General features: G+C 35.9%; 1 protein-coding gene across 1 annotated transcript in view; it reads left to right on the forward strand.

The window, feature by feature from the left end:
• gpc5a (glypican 5a) overlaps positions 1–18,170 on the forward strand; it is a 175,482-nt gene extending 157,312 nt beyond the window's left edge. The window contains exon 8 of the mRNA XM_051898814.1: positions 17,390–18,170. Coding sequence (XP_051754774.1) covers positions 17,390–17,532 — 143 coding nt within the window. The 3' untranslated portion in view covers positions 17,533–18,170. The remainder of the gene's footprint in view (positions 1–17,389) is intronic.
• Positions 18,171–19,865: the final 1,695 nt, after the last annotated feature.

Raw genomic sequence — 19,865 nt, forward strand, 5'->3', positions numbered from 1 at the left:
ATAAATATTTTAAATGGACTGAACCCACATTTTTACCACTGGTCTTGAAAAATCACAAATAATTAATCCTGTGCAGATAAGTGTTGTTGGTTTTTCTATACGGCGAGACATTCTAAAAGTCAAATGTAAAGATTACAGCATCTCATTAGTCCCATTTCAGCGGTAAAATTACATCTTGAAGTATGTTTACCTTTTAAAACGCATTTGATCTTTTTAACCATATGCATATGTGTGCATTGCAACAGCAAAAGCATCCTGCGTTCATCCATACTGAATGAGATGAGCTGCGAAACAAGCTTGACAGCGCCGCATTAATTAAACATCACACGGCCAGCATTCCGAAGCTCATTTCATGGCACCTTCTCGCTTGTGCCGAGTTTGTAAACAAAGGCACTGTGGTCTAACTTTCTCACACAGCTTCGCACCTAAGTGGTCTCGTCAACTCGCTGCCATCTGCCCCGGCGTCTCGCATCCTTGCGTTTGAGACAGAAAATTCGTTTTTCTCGCATGGCTCTGATTGGAGCGCTGTTTTGATTTCATGCTTGATGAAACTGGAATTTACAGACATGTCACTATAAAAGGAGTTTTACTTTAGTTACTAAACACTATAGTGGTCACATTTGAGTAGCTTCCAATTAGCAGTATGTTTCAGCTGACAATTCCAGTTTTCAGAACGTCATGATGTGAGTTGCAAAAAGCCAGAATAGTAGAATCCAAAAAGGAAAAGTGTGTTGAGAAACTCACCAACACAGATAGAGCTCCGTCAGGAAACCGTACATGTTTTGGACTAGTACACAAAGATCCATTCTTTGCATTGAAAAAAAAAAAAAAAAATCACAAAACTTTTGAAAAATTTGGAATATAAACACCATTCGCTTCTGTTGTATATTTTGTAAGGAAAAAAAAATCTCCTTTAAAGGAAATTATAAGAGTTTGTAACATAGGTGAACTACTCTTTTAATGGAGGGAACCTATTATGATTTGATGAATCATCTTTCATGTGATTCAAATGCCTTCAGCCAACTAGGTCCATTGGCAGCTGATTAACACTGTTGGAGATCTGTAATGGCATTGGCTGCCACTCCACGAGAATCATTAGTTTTGAAGATTGTTTTATGCAATCATAAAATAGCCAAGGAGCATGGAGCAAACAATTTTGATAATGGTTGATAATGTCAGGATGATGAAGTCAAACATCTCCTGTGGTTCCTCAATCACATCTGAGCATTGCACCTTCACAGGATGTTATATAATAAAGGTAGAGTAGGCAGTGTTTTTCAGAAACAGTTTTTGTTATACTGGTTGAAAGTCTCTTCACATCATATTGCAGTCATGGCCTAATGGTTATAGAGTCAGTCTGATAACCCGAAGGTTGTGGGTATGAGTCTCAATACCGGCAGGAAATATACCAGCACCTAACTCCCAATCACTCCCCGGGCGCCACAACAAAAATGGCTGCCCACTGCTCCGGGCCTGTGTGTCCACGGTTTGCAGTGTGTGTGTGTGTGTGTGTTTGTGTGTTTGCTACTCACTACTCCTAATGTGTGTGCACTAACTTGGATGAGTTAAATGCAGAGGACAAATTCTAAGTATGGGTTACCATACCTGACCTTCACATGTCACTTTCACTGTCATCCTGATAGCTATCAATAATAGAAGTGGTCTAAATATTAAATAAAAAAAAAAATAAAAAAAATGTACATACTTATATCCATGAGGCTATGCAGAAGTTTTTATTCTTAAAGAATTCTTTAGGACTTTCTATGAAGGATTTCTCAAAGGACTGTGGCACATCAAATGATGTCCATGCCTGTAATGGTGGGTCTGGCATTATACTAAACCTGTAGCCTTGATACCATACAGCATGTCTTTCTTCCATTCTCTCTTTGCTTTACAAACCCTTCCTGCTGTATTCTTCCAAACACATGCACATGTTCCTTCTTTTTGATTCAGTTGGATAATGGAGCAGATTACCTTGATCCATTCTCTTCACATAACAGCAAGGTTTCTCTCGCTCTTTGTCATTTTTCTCTCTTTAATCAGGCACAAGGTGAAAGAGAGCAAAAGAGGGGTGTTCTGCTCTCCTTATATATTAGAAAATGACACCCAAATCCCGATGGATTTCCACCTGATGCTGTTTCGTGTATTTTAGTGTTAGTTGTGGTGAAATTTTTGTTTACTTTTACAAATATATTGAAAGTAAATAGCAGTATGTTTATTCAGTTTGGGCCGTTGCTTGTGGAAAACATCTTTTATGTATTATGTTGTGTTATTTCTTTTTAAAGAGGCACTGAATGCATTAATACTAAATGTACTACATTTTTAAAGGCAAAAATACAGATTTATATGCAGATGCAAGGTTTTTTTTCATTCACTTATTGTTTTAGCGCCAAATATATGCAGTCAGTTTAGCATTTAGAGATAAACAAAAATTGTAGAAAGTTCACTATGCCTCTTCTGCTTTGTGGCAAAAATATTTTATTCCCTAAAAATATTTATTTATAAAAAATATTATAAAATATTTTTTTTTCATTCAATTTTTAAGGGGGAAAAATAAAACAAAATATGGAATTTTGACAAATTCAAATTGTGTTGGCAGAACATTATAAGACTAAGCACTAATTGTTTAAATTTATTTAATCTTTTTCTTGAAGGGACCATTTATATGTAGAGGCATAACTAAAAGTCCTAAAGCTAAGTAAAGTTAAACAGATTTTAATATTTTCTAATTAAAGTACATTGCTTTCCACCAAATCAATTAAGTTAAATAATCATCTTTGTCTCTTTTCTCAGAAAATATAATTTGTCATAAAGGAATGAAGTTATATTTAAGCAACCCAATTAAATAGTGATTTTGTATTTGTCCCTGACATGATTATTTTTGCATTACCCAGTTATACTCAATTATAGGTTCTACTAGCTAGCAGCAGCACATATGAAAAATGCGTTGCTCCAATGCTAGAGGCTTGTGTGTGGTTGCCAGGGCGTTGGTATATGGTTGCTAAGGTGTTCTGGATGGTTGCTAGATATGTCCCAGATCCCTCCTTCAGATCTATACCACTAACTATTTTATGCACTTTCCATCTTTTTTAGCACTAGCACTACTGGATACTAATGAAGTAGCACTGCAGAACTCTCAGCGTTCCTTGTGCTGGCAGTCATGGCCTAAAATGGTCAAGACTCGAGGGCATGGGATGGATTTTGTATCATATGGAATTCATTTGCTATCTGCGCAGACTTCAAAGCGAGAGCTCTCCGGTCCGGCCCGTACCTTTCTCGCACCATAAATGGCCTCTCGAGGAATGTCATGAATCAAATTATGTGCTTCTGAAATTCCCACTTGTAGGGCAATGCTACATGAAGAAGAGGGCTCAACTATTTATAACACTCAGAGCTCTGGCAGCTATCAGGAACATGGTCGCCTGGATTTTCAGTTTACATGCTTTCTGAAAAAACAGCAGAGGACCCTGGAAAAAAAAACAAAAAAAAAAACATATATAAACAAAAAAATGTCAGGAGGTTTTCCAAGAGTGTGAGAGTACTAACATACAGTACATGTGTGTGTGTGTGAGGCTATTCAGACTGGGTGGTATGACATGTGATAGTAGAAATTTGACCAGTAAATAGTTGCTCAGTGTAACATTCTATTCTATTCTATACAACAGTTCTTTCTGGTTCTTGAATCTGATTGGCTGAGAGCCGTGCAATATTCTCCCAGTATCAACACTGGAACCGTTTCACTGTTTGTATCACTCCGTTTGCGGCAACTGTCACGGTGGTCATGCAAATCCCCCATATTTTTTACAAATACTGCTGTTGTTGTGTCACGGAATGTAGTTTTGAGTTTTTTAGGTGAGAATGTAGTTATTTAGACCTCAAATATGTGACTCATATATAAACAGCGCCCATTTTACAATTTGTTTAGACGCTTCCGCAGATGTGAGCTCCAGGCCATCAGCAGCTGTTCAGCGCTCACATACCCACAGAGAACAGCTTCATCTTGGCCAGTCCTTTGGGAATTTGCCACTGGCTCTTGTGTAGATAGTGGTTAAACATGAGATAATTCATTTGGGGTATATAAACGATTTGGGTTAAGGGGAAAATTAAGTTTCATAACTTTATATTTAGGCTATATTTAACTTAAATCCTGTACTAGAGCGCTGCTTTTGTACGTTTGACTGAAATATATTATATACAGGGCTTGACATTAACTTTTTTGTTCTCCAGCCACTGTGGTTAGTGGTTTTCCAAAGTTAATAGCCACTCAGCATTTTGGCCACAATTTTGACATTGATACCGTGGGGTATATATACACACACACACACACACACACACACACACACACACACACACACACACACACACATATATATATATAAGACTGTCATTGTTGTGTGCTTAAAGACTTTAAAATTCATTTTTAAAAGTTGTGGATTTCTTTCATCTGTGTTTTTTTTTTTTTTTTTTTTTTTTGTTTGTTTGTTTTTTTATCTATGACTTTGAATAAGTGTTGAAATAGAAGCAGACACAATATGAAACATTCATTGCAGCCCTTCAGAATTTTAGCTGAAGCCAAAAGAGGATAGAAATAGATATTAGACCGTATTTAGTTGCTTTTAGTTGTTTGCACAAGTGTCCTGTTTGCTTCTCTCAAAATAATAGCGTTTACAGCTCACCGTCTGATGGGTTCATTACGGACGAGGCAGCATGGAAATTGCTTGTCATTAAAATTCAGAACTTTGTAACTTATGAGGATGAAACAGAATCACAGGCTTTTGATATTTTTCTGGAGATGTAGTCAGGATGAGAGACTACTTGGTGAGTGAAGATAAATAAATCAGGTTTGAGTAAATAAAAAATTACGGCGTTTCTTGCACAAAATAGAGCTTTGCTGGAACTGCAGACTTTTGGATGAAGAAGTGGTGCGAGTCCATTAAAACTCAATCGTTTAACTCTGAGTTCTGCTCCACAATTTCTTTCTAATTGCTTGTTTATATTTTTAATGCTTGATGGAGCAATGTCCAAATGTTTTCCCAATTATTCCTAGTATGTTTTTCGAAAAATATACACAGGCACTTTGGAGTCGATTTAACCCAACAGTTTCCCGCCAGCCCAAAGTACATTAAATTGCACTTTTAATTGCGATGTCATTGGTTTTTAGCCTAATGAGCCGAATAAGAAATCCGCCCAGTTGTTTGATGAATTTAGGACAAGTCTCGGCATGATCCGAGTGCCAAGACTGTTAATAAAAAGGTTAATGAGAGGTTAACAAGAAAAAGAAGTGAGTAAATGAGAGAACCTAAAGTCATTATGCAAATGTGATTTTAGGCAAAAACATCCCGCTGAGGCCGCTATGCTAATGAGCTGATGAATATCTTTTGGGGTGGAACCACCTTTGCTTTTGATGTGAGACCAGAGGAGAAAACTGTGTTGCCCGTGTATGCTGGATGAACCTTAAGAGTCATAATGGAATCAAAAACAAGAAACAGTACAATAATTCATGAGTTGAAAATGAAAATTCTGTCACCAATTACTCACCCATGTCATTCCAAACTTTCTTTCAACTGTGTTAAAAAATTTGATTTTTGGATATTCTTCAGAAGAAAGAAATGCAATACAGAAGGATGAGTAAATGAATTTCATATTCTTTTAAGACTTGCTGCACTTCTAGTCCTCAATGAATTTGTAATAGTTATGGTGTAGCTGTGCTTGTAGTCAGTTTCTACTTCATGTTTCACCATCTAAAAGTATTCGAAGACCAAAGTAGCGTCTTGCTCTTCTGAAGTTCAGAGAGCAGTCCGGCATGAAACACTTTCAGACATGCTGAACTTTTGTTGTGTGTTGCAGTTTTATAAAAGCAGTTTCTCATACATATTTCTCAGACTGATCAATTAGAAATAAAAGTTGATGAATTGCAAAATAAAGACATTCACCTTTCAGAGCAAACGCAGAATTCTCTGGGTGTTCAGAAAAGGGGGCAAAAGCTCAATAGCAATTCATTAGATACGTGCACAGGTGTTTTTATTTCAACAAATGAATGCAATGTTCTTTTGGATCGAGTTCATCTAAACGTGTGTGTGCTGGGAGCTGAACCCAGATGGTTGCAGTCCGATGTGATTTTTGATTAGGAGGGGTTGCCAGTGCCCGTGTCAGGGGAAGTCAATCTGGTTTGACCTGGATTACTTCTGCGAAGAAGCACATCTTATGAAAGATGTATCATCTCTGCTTGCCTCTGCCACTCAACCTTCCCACTATTCCCCACTTTTGGGAGGGTCAGAGCCTTTGAAGGTCCTTGTTTTTACCGTGGCCTTGGAACCCGGAGCTTTTCAGAGCTGGTTTACTGCTGTTGGGCTTTTAGACCCCCAGAGACCCTAAAAGCCTGCCTTCAAGTCATGTCAGAATGATCGTGTTTGCAAGACGAGCGCACTTGAATGTTGTAGTTTTCTTTTGGGGGAAGCTTTTAGGTCATAATGGCAAGATGTAGGTGTGTCCAACATCTTAAAATGGTTAAAAAAAAAATTAAAAAAAAAACTAATACAGTTTAAAGTGTGACTATTAATTTTGTGTGTTTGTACTTTATACTGTAGATGTGGCTGCACAGCGTGTCTTAATTCTCATTCATCTTTTGATGCAATAAACTTTTTTTTTTCCTCCAGAATGTTTTACATTTTTAGCAGCATAAAAAGCAGTTTGATGTCAACAGAGAACAACTTCAACTGATCGCAAGTTTTGCATGTTGTAAAATTTAGCTTGTAAGTTGTGTACTGTTTTTGTGAACAGTGATACAGTGAAGTTTTCCAGAAAAAAAAAAAAAAAAAAAAAAATGCTCATTTAATGGTTTAAGCCTACGGATCCTTTACTTTTGATGACATAAAAAGTCTTGATTTAAGTCTGTAAGTTTATAAGTCTACAAATTTGGTAAATAAATAAAAACATTTTCCATATGTTTCCATATTCATTTTCCTACTGAATTGATGTTTTAATGATCTTTAATTATTTATTTATGAATTTTATGGATTTTTTTTATTTATTTAGAAATGTAAATATGTTTGTTTGTTTGTTTATTTATTTAGAAATGTAAATATGTTTGTTTGTTTATTTATTTAGATTAGTATTTATTTTTATTTTTATTTAATTTTTTTTAGTTTGTATTAACATTTTTGTTAATTAAAGTAAAGCTGAAATAAAATAAAATAAAATATTAGATGAAAAACTTAAAATAAACAAAAAGAAAATGAGAAATATTGGTTTGGCAACTAACTGAAATAAGTTGAAGCACTACAGTTACTAACTGGAAATAAATAAAAACTAATGCTGAAGTAAAACTAAAACTGAAATAAAAAAAGTATTAATATTTAAAAAGAGCAAAAACTAATGAAAAATGGCACAAACACATAACAAAACTACTAAAATTAAACTAAAATGAAAACAGAAAATATACAAATAAAAGCTATTTTAAAATATTAATAAAAAACTATAATATTGTTTAGGATTGCGAAGGGGCTGAAAATTTCCAGCAAATTTCCGGAAGCTTTCCAGAAACTTTCCATGGGAAGTTAAGCTGGGAAATTTGGGAAATATTCCGAGTTGGAAACTTAACGAGAATTAATTGGAAATTTTGGATGTTCATAAGCAGACATACATGCAAACTAATATAAAATTTAAAAAAATTACTTTTTTGACTTTTCTTTACTTGTGAGTAGAACTATTCGATACTTTCACTGAACAACAATAAAGCATGAATGTGGAATTAAATAAACATATTCCATATTCCATACCCCATAAAGCTTGGGGTAATTTTCATTTGAAAGTGAACTTTAATTCATCATGTCGTACGATTTTCACAGGAGTAATTTAGTTCAGTTACCATGTTGCTGAAATTGCTGTCGTTAGCCTCAATTGTGCGTTCAAATCAACCCATAAAATTCATCCTTGTTCTGATGTCCTGCTATTGGCGTGAGCAGATGTCTGTAATTTCCAAGATTTTCCAATTTCCAAGCAGCAGGTCCCAACTAATGTTGTTCTAAGCAAAATGACCCGTGCTACAGATGGGTTGTAGAATTTGAATATGGCCTTTCTTTAAAGACATCAGCAGCACTTCCCTCAGGCGAGTGCGACCGCTGTTGAACTGCACTGGCACGAGTCGGGGAATGGATGAATGATGTGTGCCTTCAATCATCTATCAAACGCTGGAAGTTCAATAATTTTTCTCATATTCATCAGCAAGGTCAGGACTAACTTCCCTACATGGGCTGTGTGATTGACAGTGATGTAATGGCCGTATGGAGCAGTATGTATGTGTGTCACGTCTCTTGGCCTCTACCTTGCCAGAATATAGTGTGTTGTAGCCAGGCATTTATTCATTGTGGACTGTTTTTCTGGAAAAGCTGTAGCCTACTTTACTTCCTGAACGGCAGAAAGCCATATTGCTAATGACACAGTGGCCCTGATGTGGCTCTCGTGACAGATTGTGTCTCAGAACACAGAGATCGTATTTTGAATAGCAATACTGTATGATTCACCTTTGCTTTGCTGCTTAGTAACGTCACAAAGAACACAGCAGAAATTACCTAGCAACATCCTTGTGACTGACCACATCATCAGGACCAAATACAGACACTTCCATACAGTGTGAACGTCTAGTGTTGCATGCGGGTTGCATCATTTATCCATCCAGTCTTCATAATATATTTATGCACTCAATTGAAGTGTCTTCTGGTGTGGAAACATATGCATTAACACAGGAAATATTTTAGCAGGTGTATGTTTATAAGGATTTCGTACACATGAACAACCCAGTTAATGAGAAAATATTGCCTAGACTGTGAACTCGACATGGAAGAACTATGAAATGCAAAGGAAATTATTTCTAATTACTCTAAATGTGAAACATTTCCAATTTGGGCAATGTGACGTGTTTTAGAGTGAAATAGGATGTTCAGTAATGTGATTTTATCCATTAAGAAATGGCTAGATAATAAAATGTGGAAGGGGAGGGGTTAGTGATGTCATTTTTGGAGGCGGAGCAGGTTATTATATTGTGATTGTTCACGCATCAGTGTTATTTTGTTATATTTATATACTATTATAGTATTTATTAATTTGAGATTTTATGATCAGTTTTCATTGATTTTGCTATGTGCTTTTGTCGTTTTTATTAGTTTGTAAAAATATATATCTCGAGTTACCTTTTATTTTTATTTCAGTTTTATCTGTAGTAGTTGTAATACTTCAACTTATTTTATTTCAGTTTGTTGACAAGGCAACATTTCTAAGTTTTCCATGTAATAGTTATACTTTATTTCAGCTTTATTTAAATTAAATTAATTGTTAAATTAACAATTAGTCTAATTGACAAATTGCAATTAATCGCATCTAACAAAAGCAAATGATATATATAAGCAATTAGTTGACAGAATATTGGAACAGTTTGAGATTCTTTGACTTTTTCTGCCACAGCTGTTTAAACAGTTAGCTGTCATTTCAGCCAAATTACCACATTTGTTTTAACAACATTTTGGTGCTGATGTGCAAAGAGTTGTAATATGGTAAAAAGGCGAAAGTGTGAACAGCAGATGTAGTACAATTACCGGAATATAATCTGTTGTTTTTACAGCAAGGTAACAGCTTTCATGGGTGAAAGTGGCTAATAAGACCATGAAGGTGTAATATAGGTGGTAAAAGGTTGATATTATGTTAAGTGGAAAACATTATTGAGCACAAGTGACAAAAGCATTAGCTATGAACTAAAAGACTGATAGATTGTCCGTTTTAACCTCTGCTCATGCTCATTACAATAAACAGTATGTCAACACAAAGCTGCTGGTGCAGAAATAACCAAATCGCAGCGTGCACAGGAGAACAACATGCATGCACGGTGCCAGCGATACTTGACAAAGGCGATATTCAGCGCTGTCCTGCAGGGCTGTGTAAATGAATTGAGGAGGGAAGCAGCGGTGGACTCCAGAGCCTGTTGAGTGGGCGAGCAGGAGTTTTCTGCCAGCTTCACACAGGGGTCTCAGGTGGCCTTGATCTGCATGGCTTCCTCTTCACTCCCTCCTAGAGCAAAAAACATGAGTGCTCTCAAGACGCCACCACTCCCCTTTCATTCTGTCTTCTCATCATGTTTTCTGTCTTTATTAACAAGCCTCAGTCTGCTGAATGTAGGTAGACGTGTTGTTTTTTGAAGCTGATACAGTTCATGGTAAATATTAAAGCTTGTTACATTCTTTCTAATTAATAACTAAAAATAAAACTGAGCTTTTTATGTGTGCACTGCACTGTGTACGTCTCATCTCTGCAGTATCCCCAAGATGGACAAAACTTTAAAAGTTTTATTAATCACAGAACAATAATTGAACATAGAAACCATGGTTTCTACAGAAATACCAGTTAATATGGTTGCTTCATTAAAACTGTGGTAACTTTAGCCATCATTTTGAAAAGATTTCTGAAAGTCTGCAAAATGGATTGATTGATTGATTGATTGATTGATTGATTGAATGATTGATTGATTGATCGATTGTTCAACTGATTGTTTGTTTGATTGATTGTTTGATTGATTGATTGATTGATTGATTGTTTGTTTGATTGATTGATTGATCGATCAATTGATTGTAGGGATGCTTATAATTAACTGGTTAACTGTTAACCGGCAGTAAGAATTTTAATCGATTAATACTATCAGTTACATGTTTTAAAAAGTAATTTAAGTAATTTTTAAAGTAAATTTTCAAGATATTTTAAAACCTTTGCTGCGTGGTTAAAAATATGCTACACATTTAAATTGTGTTTTTGAGAGGAAAAAGTCACGTATAGGTTGCATTTTATTATTACATTCAGAAATAATGTAATACTGGTAAATAAAGCAAAATGTTTATAAAGATTTTAAACACTATAAACATAGCTATAGGCTATTTTTCCCCTCACTCCATAACAAATCCTTTCAATTTAATGGTATTCAGAGCAAAAAAAATATAAGTAGCTATATAAACGTCAAGCCAAAATGAAATAATTTAAAGTGAAACTGAAACAGAAACCGGCGCTCATGTAGCCTACCTCTCTCATTCGGCACAAATCAGTGTTTACATATTTGCAATGTATTTGGATGCTAAACTGTTATTTATTATGTAAACTAGGCTTTGTAGGCTTCACTCCCATTCCAAAATAGATGTAAAACATTTTACACATGCGCAAAAATGTGCTTGACATAAGACCACAGTGGGGCAGTGCTTATGCTGAATGGCACAGATTGTGCTATGGAGTATTTAAATTGAGCAGTGTAACTTTTTATGTTTGGTCAACTGTATTATATTTTGATAATGAACAAGCTGCAATGTCAAGTTAGCAATGCTAGAACTGATATGTTGTGCATGTGCGCTTGAGGCACCTGCACGGTCACTTGAATTGTTTCCTTATAACAGCGGAAACAACTTAAATTGCTCTGTCATTTATGGCCATACAAGTAAGACATCATTCAAAACTGTAAAGGGTTTACTTTTATTTGTGTACACTCACAATAAAAACAAAATATTGTGCTTTTGAAAATAAAGAAAACAAACAGGATGCCGCGTTCTGCCATCTTGGTTTGTGGAGCGCGTCATAAAAGTGAACCGAAACTCAGCATATAATACTTGTCGCACAGTTTTTTCTTTAACTTTGTTAATTATTGAATTGAAATATATTTTGTGCATATAGGCCTATTTATTGCTTTTATATATAATCTGTTTTTCCCCGTTCACAGAAGCACTGCAGGTGCGTGATGTGATGAAGTGTGAATCCTCATGTTCTGTTGTTTATGCTGCTATTTGTGCATGTAAAACTAAACCCCTGGAAAACAAATTTTGATATTTTAATGGTTCACAGACAGTTATCCATTCTAATTTAATTTAATTCGAATTTAGAATTTAATTCTAATTTAACATAACCTTGTCGGTTAACAAGCACTACTTCATTAGTATGCTACATTATTTACACTCCTGTTGAAACAGCTGTTTTTTGTGAAAGATAATTCATATCAGAATTTGTGCACCTTTTATGTAAAAATTGCAACCTGTGCAATGCTACTGAAACTGAAGTGACACATTTCAGAGACACATTTCAATAACGTAAATGCACATGTGTGCACATCGCTGAATATGTATTTATATATAGTGAGTGACGAGTGTATATCACAGAAGAGTGAAGTGGAACGCAGACTAAACTCGTCAACCTTGAGCCTTTTGGATGCTTTTGTATTGGCATTTGAATGGAAGTGCTGTGAGTCGCAGTCTGTGGAGCGTTTTCCAGCTGCCGCATGAGAAACAGTCAGCAGCGTTTGGTTGGGCGGGCAGCCAGGCGCTGTGAGCGTACACTCAGTAATTCTACTGACCTTAAGAGAACAGCTTGTCAGCAATGCTAATTCCCAAAGCAGAATCACAGCTGTGGCATGAGGAATGCTGCCTGCAAAATGCTTTTCAGTATGAGTTGTTTTATAGGGTAATAGTGTTTTTTTTTTTTTTTCATTCATATTGTGAAGTATGATAATATATGTACACACACATATATTATGTAAACAAACTTTTATGTCAAATTTTGCTTTTAGATTATGTAATTCATTAATGGTTAGGCATTTGTGGATCAAAAAACTTGACATGAGATGACAAACTTCAGTGTGTTGAATTCAGTCACTTGTATTAATGCATTCACATATTTAAAATGAAAGATTTGCATGCGTATTTCTTTGGGTTTTCTATTTGTGTTTGTTTCAGTGTGGAAAGTCTGAATGGGCACATAGTGTAAGACAAGACACAACTCACTTCCTCCATCCCCACTCACGACAGCCTCTTCATTCTGCTGTTTTCTTTCCCGGTTGTTGTGATATTGATCATTGTTCTCAGAGGTCCAAAAGATTTAACTTGCATTGATTTTACATCAGCCTCCAACTTTGTCTTTGCCGCATTATCTGAAACTCTTCTGTTGCTAATGCACGTTTGATAGCGTTTGTTTAGGCCAAAACAGACACGTGTTTTTGCATTTCTGTCCCTGAAGAGACTGTTGAGAATCAGCTGGGGTAAAAAGGACATCAGGTTCACTCACTAAAGATAAATCAAGATGACTGTATCGGTGCACAAGCAGAGCTAAGCAGAGTTCTGTTTATTTGTATTTATTTCTGGGCTTTTGCCACTTTACATGTTTAAAATGATTATGACAAGGGAAAAGTAGACCATTTCATTCATTATTATTATTATTATTATTAATAATAAATAATTTAAATATATAAATATTTTTTATTTATTTAATTAATTTTAGTATTATTATTATTAATAATAATAATAACAATAATAAATTATATATATAACTATCTTATGATGACTATCCAGATTCAAACCTGTACAATCCTTACACTGTGACCCAGTGTGTGTTCAAGCCATGCTTTTTGTAAATTTAGAAATGTAAATTTGTAAATGTAAATTGACAAATGTAAATGTGACTTTAATTGATTAATGCCTGATTAAAAACGATCACATGGGTCATTCTTTCAGACTCCAAACCGCGCTGAGCTAAATTCTAATTGGAAAGATATTGATTGAGCCCTTTAACCAGGCACTGAGATCCATTTGTCGTTATTCGCTTTCCCTGGCCACATCTGAGCACATTTGTCTTTACCCTCCGCCTGATATGCATTCTGTCCGTGTCCAGAAAGTAATCAGCAGCAGCTCGCAGATTACAGACTGCCAATCATCGGTATTCCTGCACCGACGTGTGCTGAGACGGAGGAAAGGAGGGATGCATCGGAGGAGATGGGTCATCACTCTTTGTCTTCCTTCCCCTAATGGGGTCTGACATGGCTCCGGAGGGACAGAGTAATCAGGCCAGTGCTCGCAGCTCAAAGCGTAATGACCAACACAGCTGCGCAACAGTCACACATGGTGCATCAAAGCAGCGACTTCAGAGTATTGGCTTCAAATTGTAACATTATCTTAATTGTGGGACTACTAGCCAAACGTGTTGTAAAAGTGGCTCTGGTTTTGCATATTTTACTTTGGACATCAAGTGATGACTCAACACAGGACCGTAATTGTATTTGTTTCAGCTTGTGTGGTTTTGTTTGCGGTTTTTGAGGATGAGAGCATGTCACACAACCTGTCCATGTTGGCATCTGTCTAATGTAACAGACATCCAAAAAGTGACAGATTAATCTGCTCAAATACCATACTTTGATGGGACACAGTCCTTGACATCAACAAAAGACATGAGATAAGATTTCTACTTCCATTTAAAATGTACTATTATATGGTTGTTGCATTTTTTATTATAAAAAATTTAACATATATTTATTTATTTATTTTTTTTTTTTTTAAAAAGACGTTCACATTGACAGTGATTTGTGGCAACAATTTCAACTTTGTGCACAGTGACAAAAAAGCATCTTAAGAGGGGAGATTATCATGTTAGGTCATTGTTTATCAGATCCCCTAGTCGGTTTACAAAAAGACGTCCTTTTCTCATTATGTTTTGAAGATTTATCAGAATCAGCAGTGGTATAGATAAGACGCTCAGCCTCTTCTGTTCAACTTTGTTTGTTCTGCGTGTTCTCAAACCTATGAAAGCTTCGGTGGGCTTTGAAGAGCAGCATTACAGGAAGGATTTGTACCTCGACTGCCACTGGCATGTTTTCTCTCACAAGTGTCACAACGGATGCTGCTGCTTCTCATTGAGCTTCTGAAGCTGCCTGAGAATCGATGTCTTCAGTCAGACCAGCGGGCTGCCAAATATCCCACGCGTGTCTCCGATCAGCCCTTTAAGATGGCCGTCTGGGGACATCACAGCAGTGAATCGATGCCTGCTTAATTTCAGTCCACACAGATTTATTTGACAAAAGCTCAAACATGATTTGTGGCTCCTTGAGGGAATCATGTCAATGGCTTTTGCTGACCCTAGCAAAGGCCATACACTCCTTTTGTACGTCTGCCTAACGTAGATCGCTCACAATATCTTTTGTTTGCTCTTTGAATATGTATTCTTCCATCTGAAACTCCTATTGCGTTATTAATGGATTCGCCAAGCAAATTCAAACATATCAGCGATTAAAATAAATATTCCCAAGCAGTCCTATGCCGAGTAACGTAAGCAGTTCATGTTAAGATGTTTAAAATACATGCGATGTACAAACAAAATGGTTGGAAATATCTCAGAGCTCTTTTGTTGAGAGCAGGATCCTAGTGGGGGATGAATGTAGTTTTTGGCTTGTGAAGCTCCTCTGGCAGGAACGATGGGAATCTATGAATTGTGCACTTTGTTTTATACATGACAGCATCCATTATGTACATCCATTTTAATGACTCCAGTGGATACCCTGAATGTATGTTGGAAAGTTTTGTTGAAAAATGGTTCCAACTTGCAACTAACAATTGCATGACTTTTAACATACATTAATTTAAACATTAAGATTAACTTAAATCAAACAATGCATCTGTTGAACATGAACAATTATTTTTATTAGGTAACATTAACAAAGATTAATTCATGCTTTAACTAATTAGCTGATGTATTAAGTATTGTTAACAAACAGGATAATATTGTAAAGTGTTACCACTAGTATTGAGTAATGCTAGAATACTACTGCTCATTATTGTTTTTGAGCTAGTTATAAAAATGAGGGCGCTTTCTAGGTCTGTTGCCCTATACATTACATCAGGTGTGTATTTGGTGCTTTATTTGTGTATTTTATTATTTGCATGCTGCCACCGAAATTATGGGAAATTTAGTTAAGTTTGCCTCATAAACCGGATAAATGCTTTATCGCTGTTCTTCATTAAAGGTGCAGTGTGTAAAATTTATCAGGATCTATTGACAGAAATGCAATATAATATACATAACTATGTTTTCAGTGGTGCATAAAGAACTTACATTATGAACGTTATGTTTTTATTACCTTAGAATGAGCCATTTCTATCTACATACACCGTGGGTCCCCCCTCCATGTCAAGTCACCATTATGCGCCGGCATGTTTCTACAGCAGCCCTAAATGGACAAACTGCTTTACAGATCGCATTTCGTCACTTTGTTTGCTGGTGTTTTTAGAGGCAGCTTGCATCGTCACTGTGTTGAATACGCACAAAGTAGTAGTAGTAGTAGTAGTAGTAGTAGTAGTAGTAGTAGTAGTAGTCATCATCTGGTTTATTAGCAGCAGAGACTGTTATTTGTTAGAAGTAAGAAGAAACCTCAATGCTTTACTGGCTAATGTACTCTTTGCTGTCTCAGATGACAACATCTTTGTCATGTTGGCCAGACGGCCACCAGCTAGTGAGAGCTGTGCAGGCAAACCTCACTCCTCTGATCTCAAGAGGTGCACTAGAGACTGGGTCTTTAGCGTCCTTGTTAGCGCATCTGTCTCCCATGCCGAGAAGCTGGTTTGAGTAAGAGCGGAGGGGTTACACTTATAGTGTGTGTCAGAAATGTAACGCCCCTTACCATAACCGACGTGTATTTGCTTCCTGAGGGGCTGTAAACACTACTGTAACTACACTAATTATGGTGTCAGTTTTGCCGTATCAGTTCGAACCCGAGTCCAATTATGACAGTCAAGAAAAATAAACTGATCGGCCAAACCACCTTCGCAAGCATGACTTGTGCAGGACGTTTCACAGTGGTAATTCTTTTTTTATACCTCTCTTACATTTCAGATGTGATGTTATAACTGTCATTTATAACATCTGACCTGCATCAAACTGCATGGTTCAGAAAGCATTTGGAAAAATGGTGAGAATACAACAAAAGAAACACTGAGGAATACTGTTCAAAATTTTAACCACTGTTTCCTAAGTTGTCCACTTTAGGAAGGCCGAAAAAAAGGAGGTTTAGATCTAGGGTGGAAAAAAGTGCCTCTTGGATATGGTGAAAACAAACTACTACTCAACTCAACCAAGATTAACCACACGTATGCCTTGGGCGGTTATTATTTAAATGAGGAATATTGCGACGTTCATTCCCGGGAAAAAAAAACCTCAAGACTACAATGGAGGCATTTCAGAGAGTTCAGAAACAGTGCGTACTGATATAGAGAATAACACCCTTTGGAGAGACTTTGTGCTTAGCAGACCCTTTTCATGCTCAAACAACAACATTACACATCCAAAGATGAAAGATGAACATGTAAAAAAGCGTAATACGTGCTCTTTAACAGTTCTTCATTAATGCCTTTATGTGCGCTCTTCTCGAAAATATGCTAATTTCATCAGGACTCGAAGACAGCAATAGTTACGACTCATAAGTAGGAACTTCCCAGGAACTTGATCTATTTATCCTCATTCCTCATCACATTGAAAACACATGCTTTGAATAAACCAATCTGATCAGTTTATGTCTAGTGGAAATACTTTCATTTCTTTCTCTTTTCTCTTGCAGTGACACCGGAAAATACCAACAATCACCGATACCATCACCCTCAAACCAAAGACTTTGATCAGATGAATTCTGGCACGGGAGTAACACAAACCGTCCCACTGGCTCTGGTCTCAATATGCGCTTTTGCGCTGTTGTCAGGGTAATGTCAGCCAACTGGGTCCAAACCCCAGTCTGAAGACTGCTTTTCACACTGTTTCTTGGAAAGAAAATGTGTCAGCGTTTAAAACATTGAGGTTGAAAATGTATCGAAAATGGACAAAACTGGCACTGATGCTTTGAGAACTGAAGATGGTGAAAAGAAAATGAACTGAGAGGGGGAAATAACAAACAAAACTGTTCTTTCATAAACCTTTTTAATCGCAAAGTGTTTCTATCATAAACGTAACAGGCTACTAAAAATTCTGCGAACACTTTACTGCCTTGAATAATGTCTTTTCTACAGGGTTCAGAGTAACACTTTCAGAGAGAAATGAATTAATTTAATTCTTTAATGGTGTACGATCTATTCAAAACATAGTTCCGAGCTGAAATGAGCACAGCACATATCAGCATTTTTAATAGAAATGATGCAATATTTCTGATGTCATGTACTGCTTTTTGAATACGTCTTGGTACCATGTACCTATATGACCTTTTTTCAGCATTTTTAAATGTACTGTTGTTGTTTCTTTTCATTTGAAATGGCGTACGACGCACCTTAACAAAATGTATAAAGATGTGTTGATTTACAATGTATTTATTCTTGGTTACAAAGTGACATTAAACAGATAATTAAACTAAATATTTGCCACAGGAAATTAAATGCAAAAAAACATGCTCTAATATATAGTAAAATTGGTTTTGTTTGCTAACATTAGATAACAAAAACATGCAATGAACAATAATTCAAATTAATGTTCATTTCAACATTTATTAATACATTTCTTAAATCAAACAATGCATCTGGTAACATTAGTTAATACACTAACACATTAACATACATTAACAAAGATGAATAAATGCTGTAAAAAAAAAAAATCTCACTGTTCACGTTAACTAATGTTAACAAACAAGATCGGTAACATTTTATTTTAGTGTCCTTGTTACACGTTACATGTAGTTACTTTATAAATTGTGCATAATTAAATGCAACTAACCCTAAACCACAACCTAATAGTAACCTAACCCTATAGTAAGTACATGTTGTTAATTCGTATTACTACTTAGTACTTCAATGTGTAAATACTCTGTAACAAGGACACCTTAAAATAAAGTGTAACCACAAGATCAAATTGTAAAGTGTTACCACTAGTAACACTAAAATGTTGCTGCTCATCACTGTTTTTTAGCTAGTTACTGCATATATATGTGGGTGTTTTCAAGTTTTAATTCATTAATTCAGTTTACTTACTTTCCAGCCCATCGTTATTTCTCATTGAATATCATTTTTAATGCAGAAATATGTCACATTACGCAAGTCAAATGCGCCGTGGATGTTGTTTCATGTTGACTCTACCAGACATTTAATGTTACTCCAGACTGTTTTCTCCAGTGTTTGTCTAGAATACAGCGCTGAAGGAGCAGGAGAGGCTTTTTAGACTATTAAATGTGCACCTTCCTCTTTTATAACGCAGTCTCAGAGGTCCAGGAGAAGATAAATACAGAGGAATCGCTCATTTCATCTTCTGTTCTCTCACAGCTCTTTCTGACAATGAAAACTTTGCCCAAAACGGTCAACTGAACTCATTAATATACTGCCAAATCTCAGGACGCTTGAGGTTTTTATCTTTTCTTGAAGAGCTTCAAAGGGCTCCTCAGAGGACCGTGAAAGATCTTTCCTTCAGAGTTTCTATACCAGTGTTCGGGTTCTTCAAATTACTTATGCACTCTGTGGCACTTCTGATGAAAAAAGAATAAGACTCATGACACACATTTAAAATGATTCCCACAGTTACCCATTTTAATTTTTGTATTTTTCTTCCCGAGGAACATATCCAGTACTCCAGGTTTACAGAGACTCGCCATTTTTAAGTGATGTTCTTTCATGTCTTCTGAAGCCACTCGGTAGCTTTGTGTGAGGAACAGATCAAAATGTAAAGGTGCACTTAGTAATTATTACTTCATTAAAAATGTTATGCTCAAAGAAAAGAATAGTCCTTCAGTTTAAATGAGTTTGAGTTTGTGTGCATTCAACTTGAAATGAAGACTGCTAAATTATAAATCTGATTAATCGAATATGAAGTATGATTATTGTATGACTTCAGAAGATTTACAAAGTCTTTTGAGTCAAACTTCAAGAAAATGTCCAGGTAACATTCCATCCCAATTTGTCAAACAAAACAAAAATGAGAAAAAAATTATTGAATGTCAAAATGCTAAAAAAATATTAATGATCCAGCAAATGGGGCTTGGTTTATATTATATTATATTATATTATATTATTGTAACACAGTTCGTAGATACGGGAAGAAGGAGGCGGGAACCGGCGACCGTTTAA

This window comes from Ctenopharyngodon idella, chromosome 1 (genome assembly GCF_019924925.1).
Source record: "Ctenopharyngodon idella isolate HZGC_01 chromosome 1, HZGC01, whole genome shotgun sequence".
Lineage (NCBI taxonomy): Eukaryota > Metazoa > Chordata > Actinopteri > Cypriniformes > Xenocyprididae > Ctenopharyngodon > Ctenopharyngodon idella.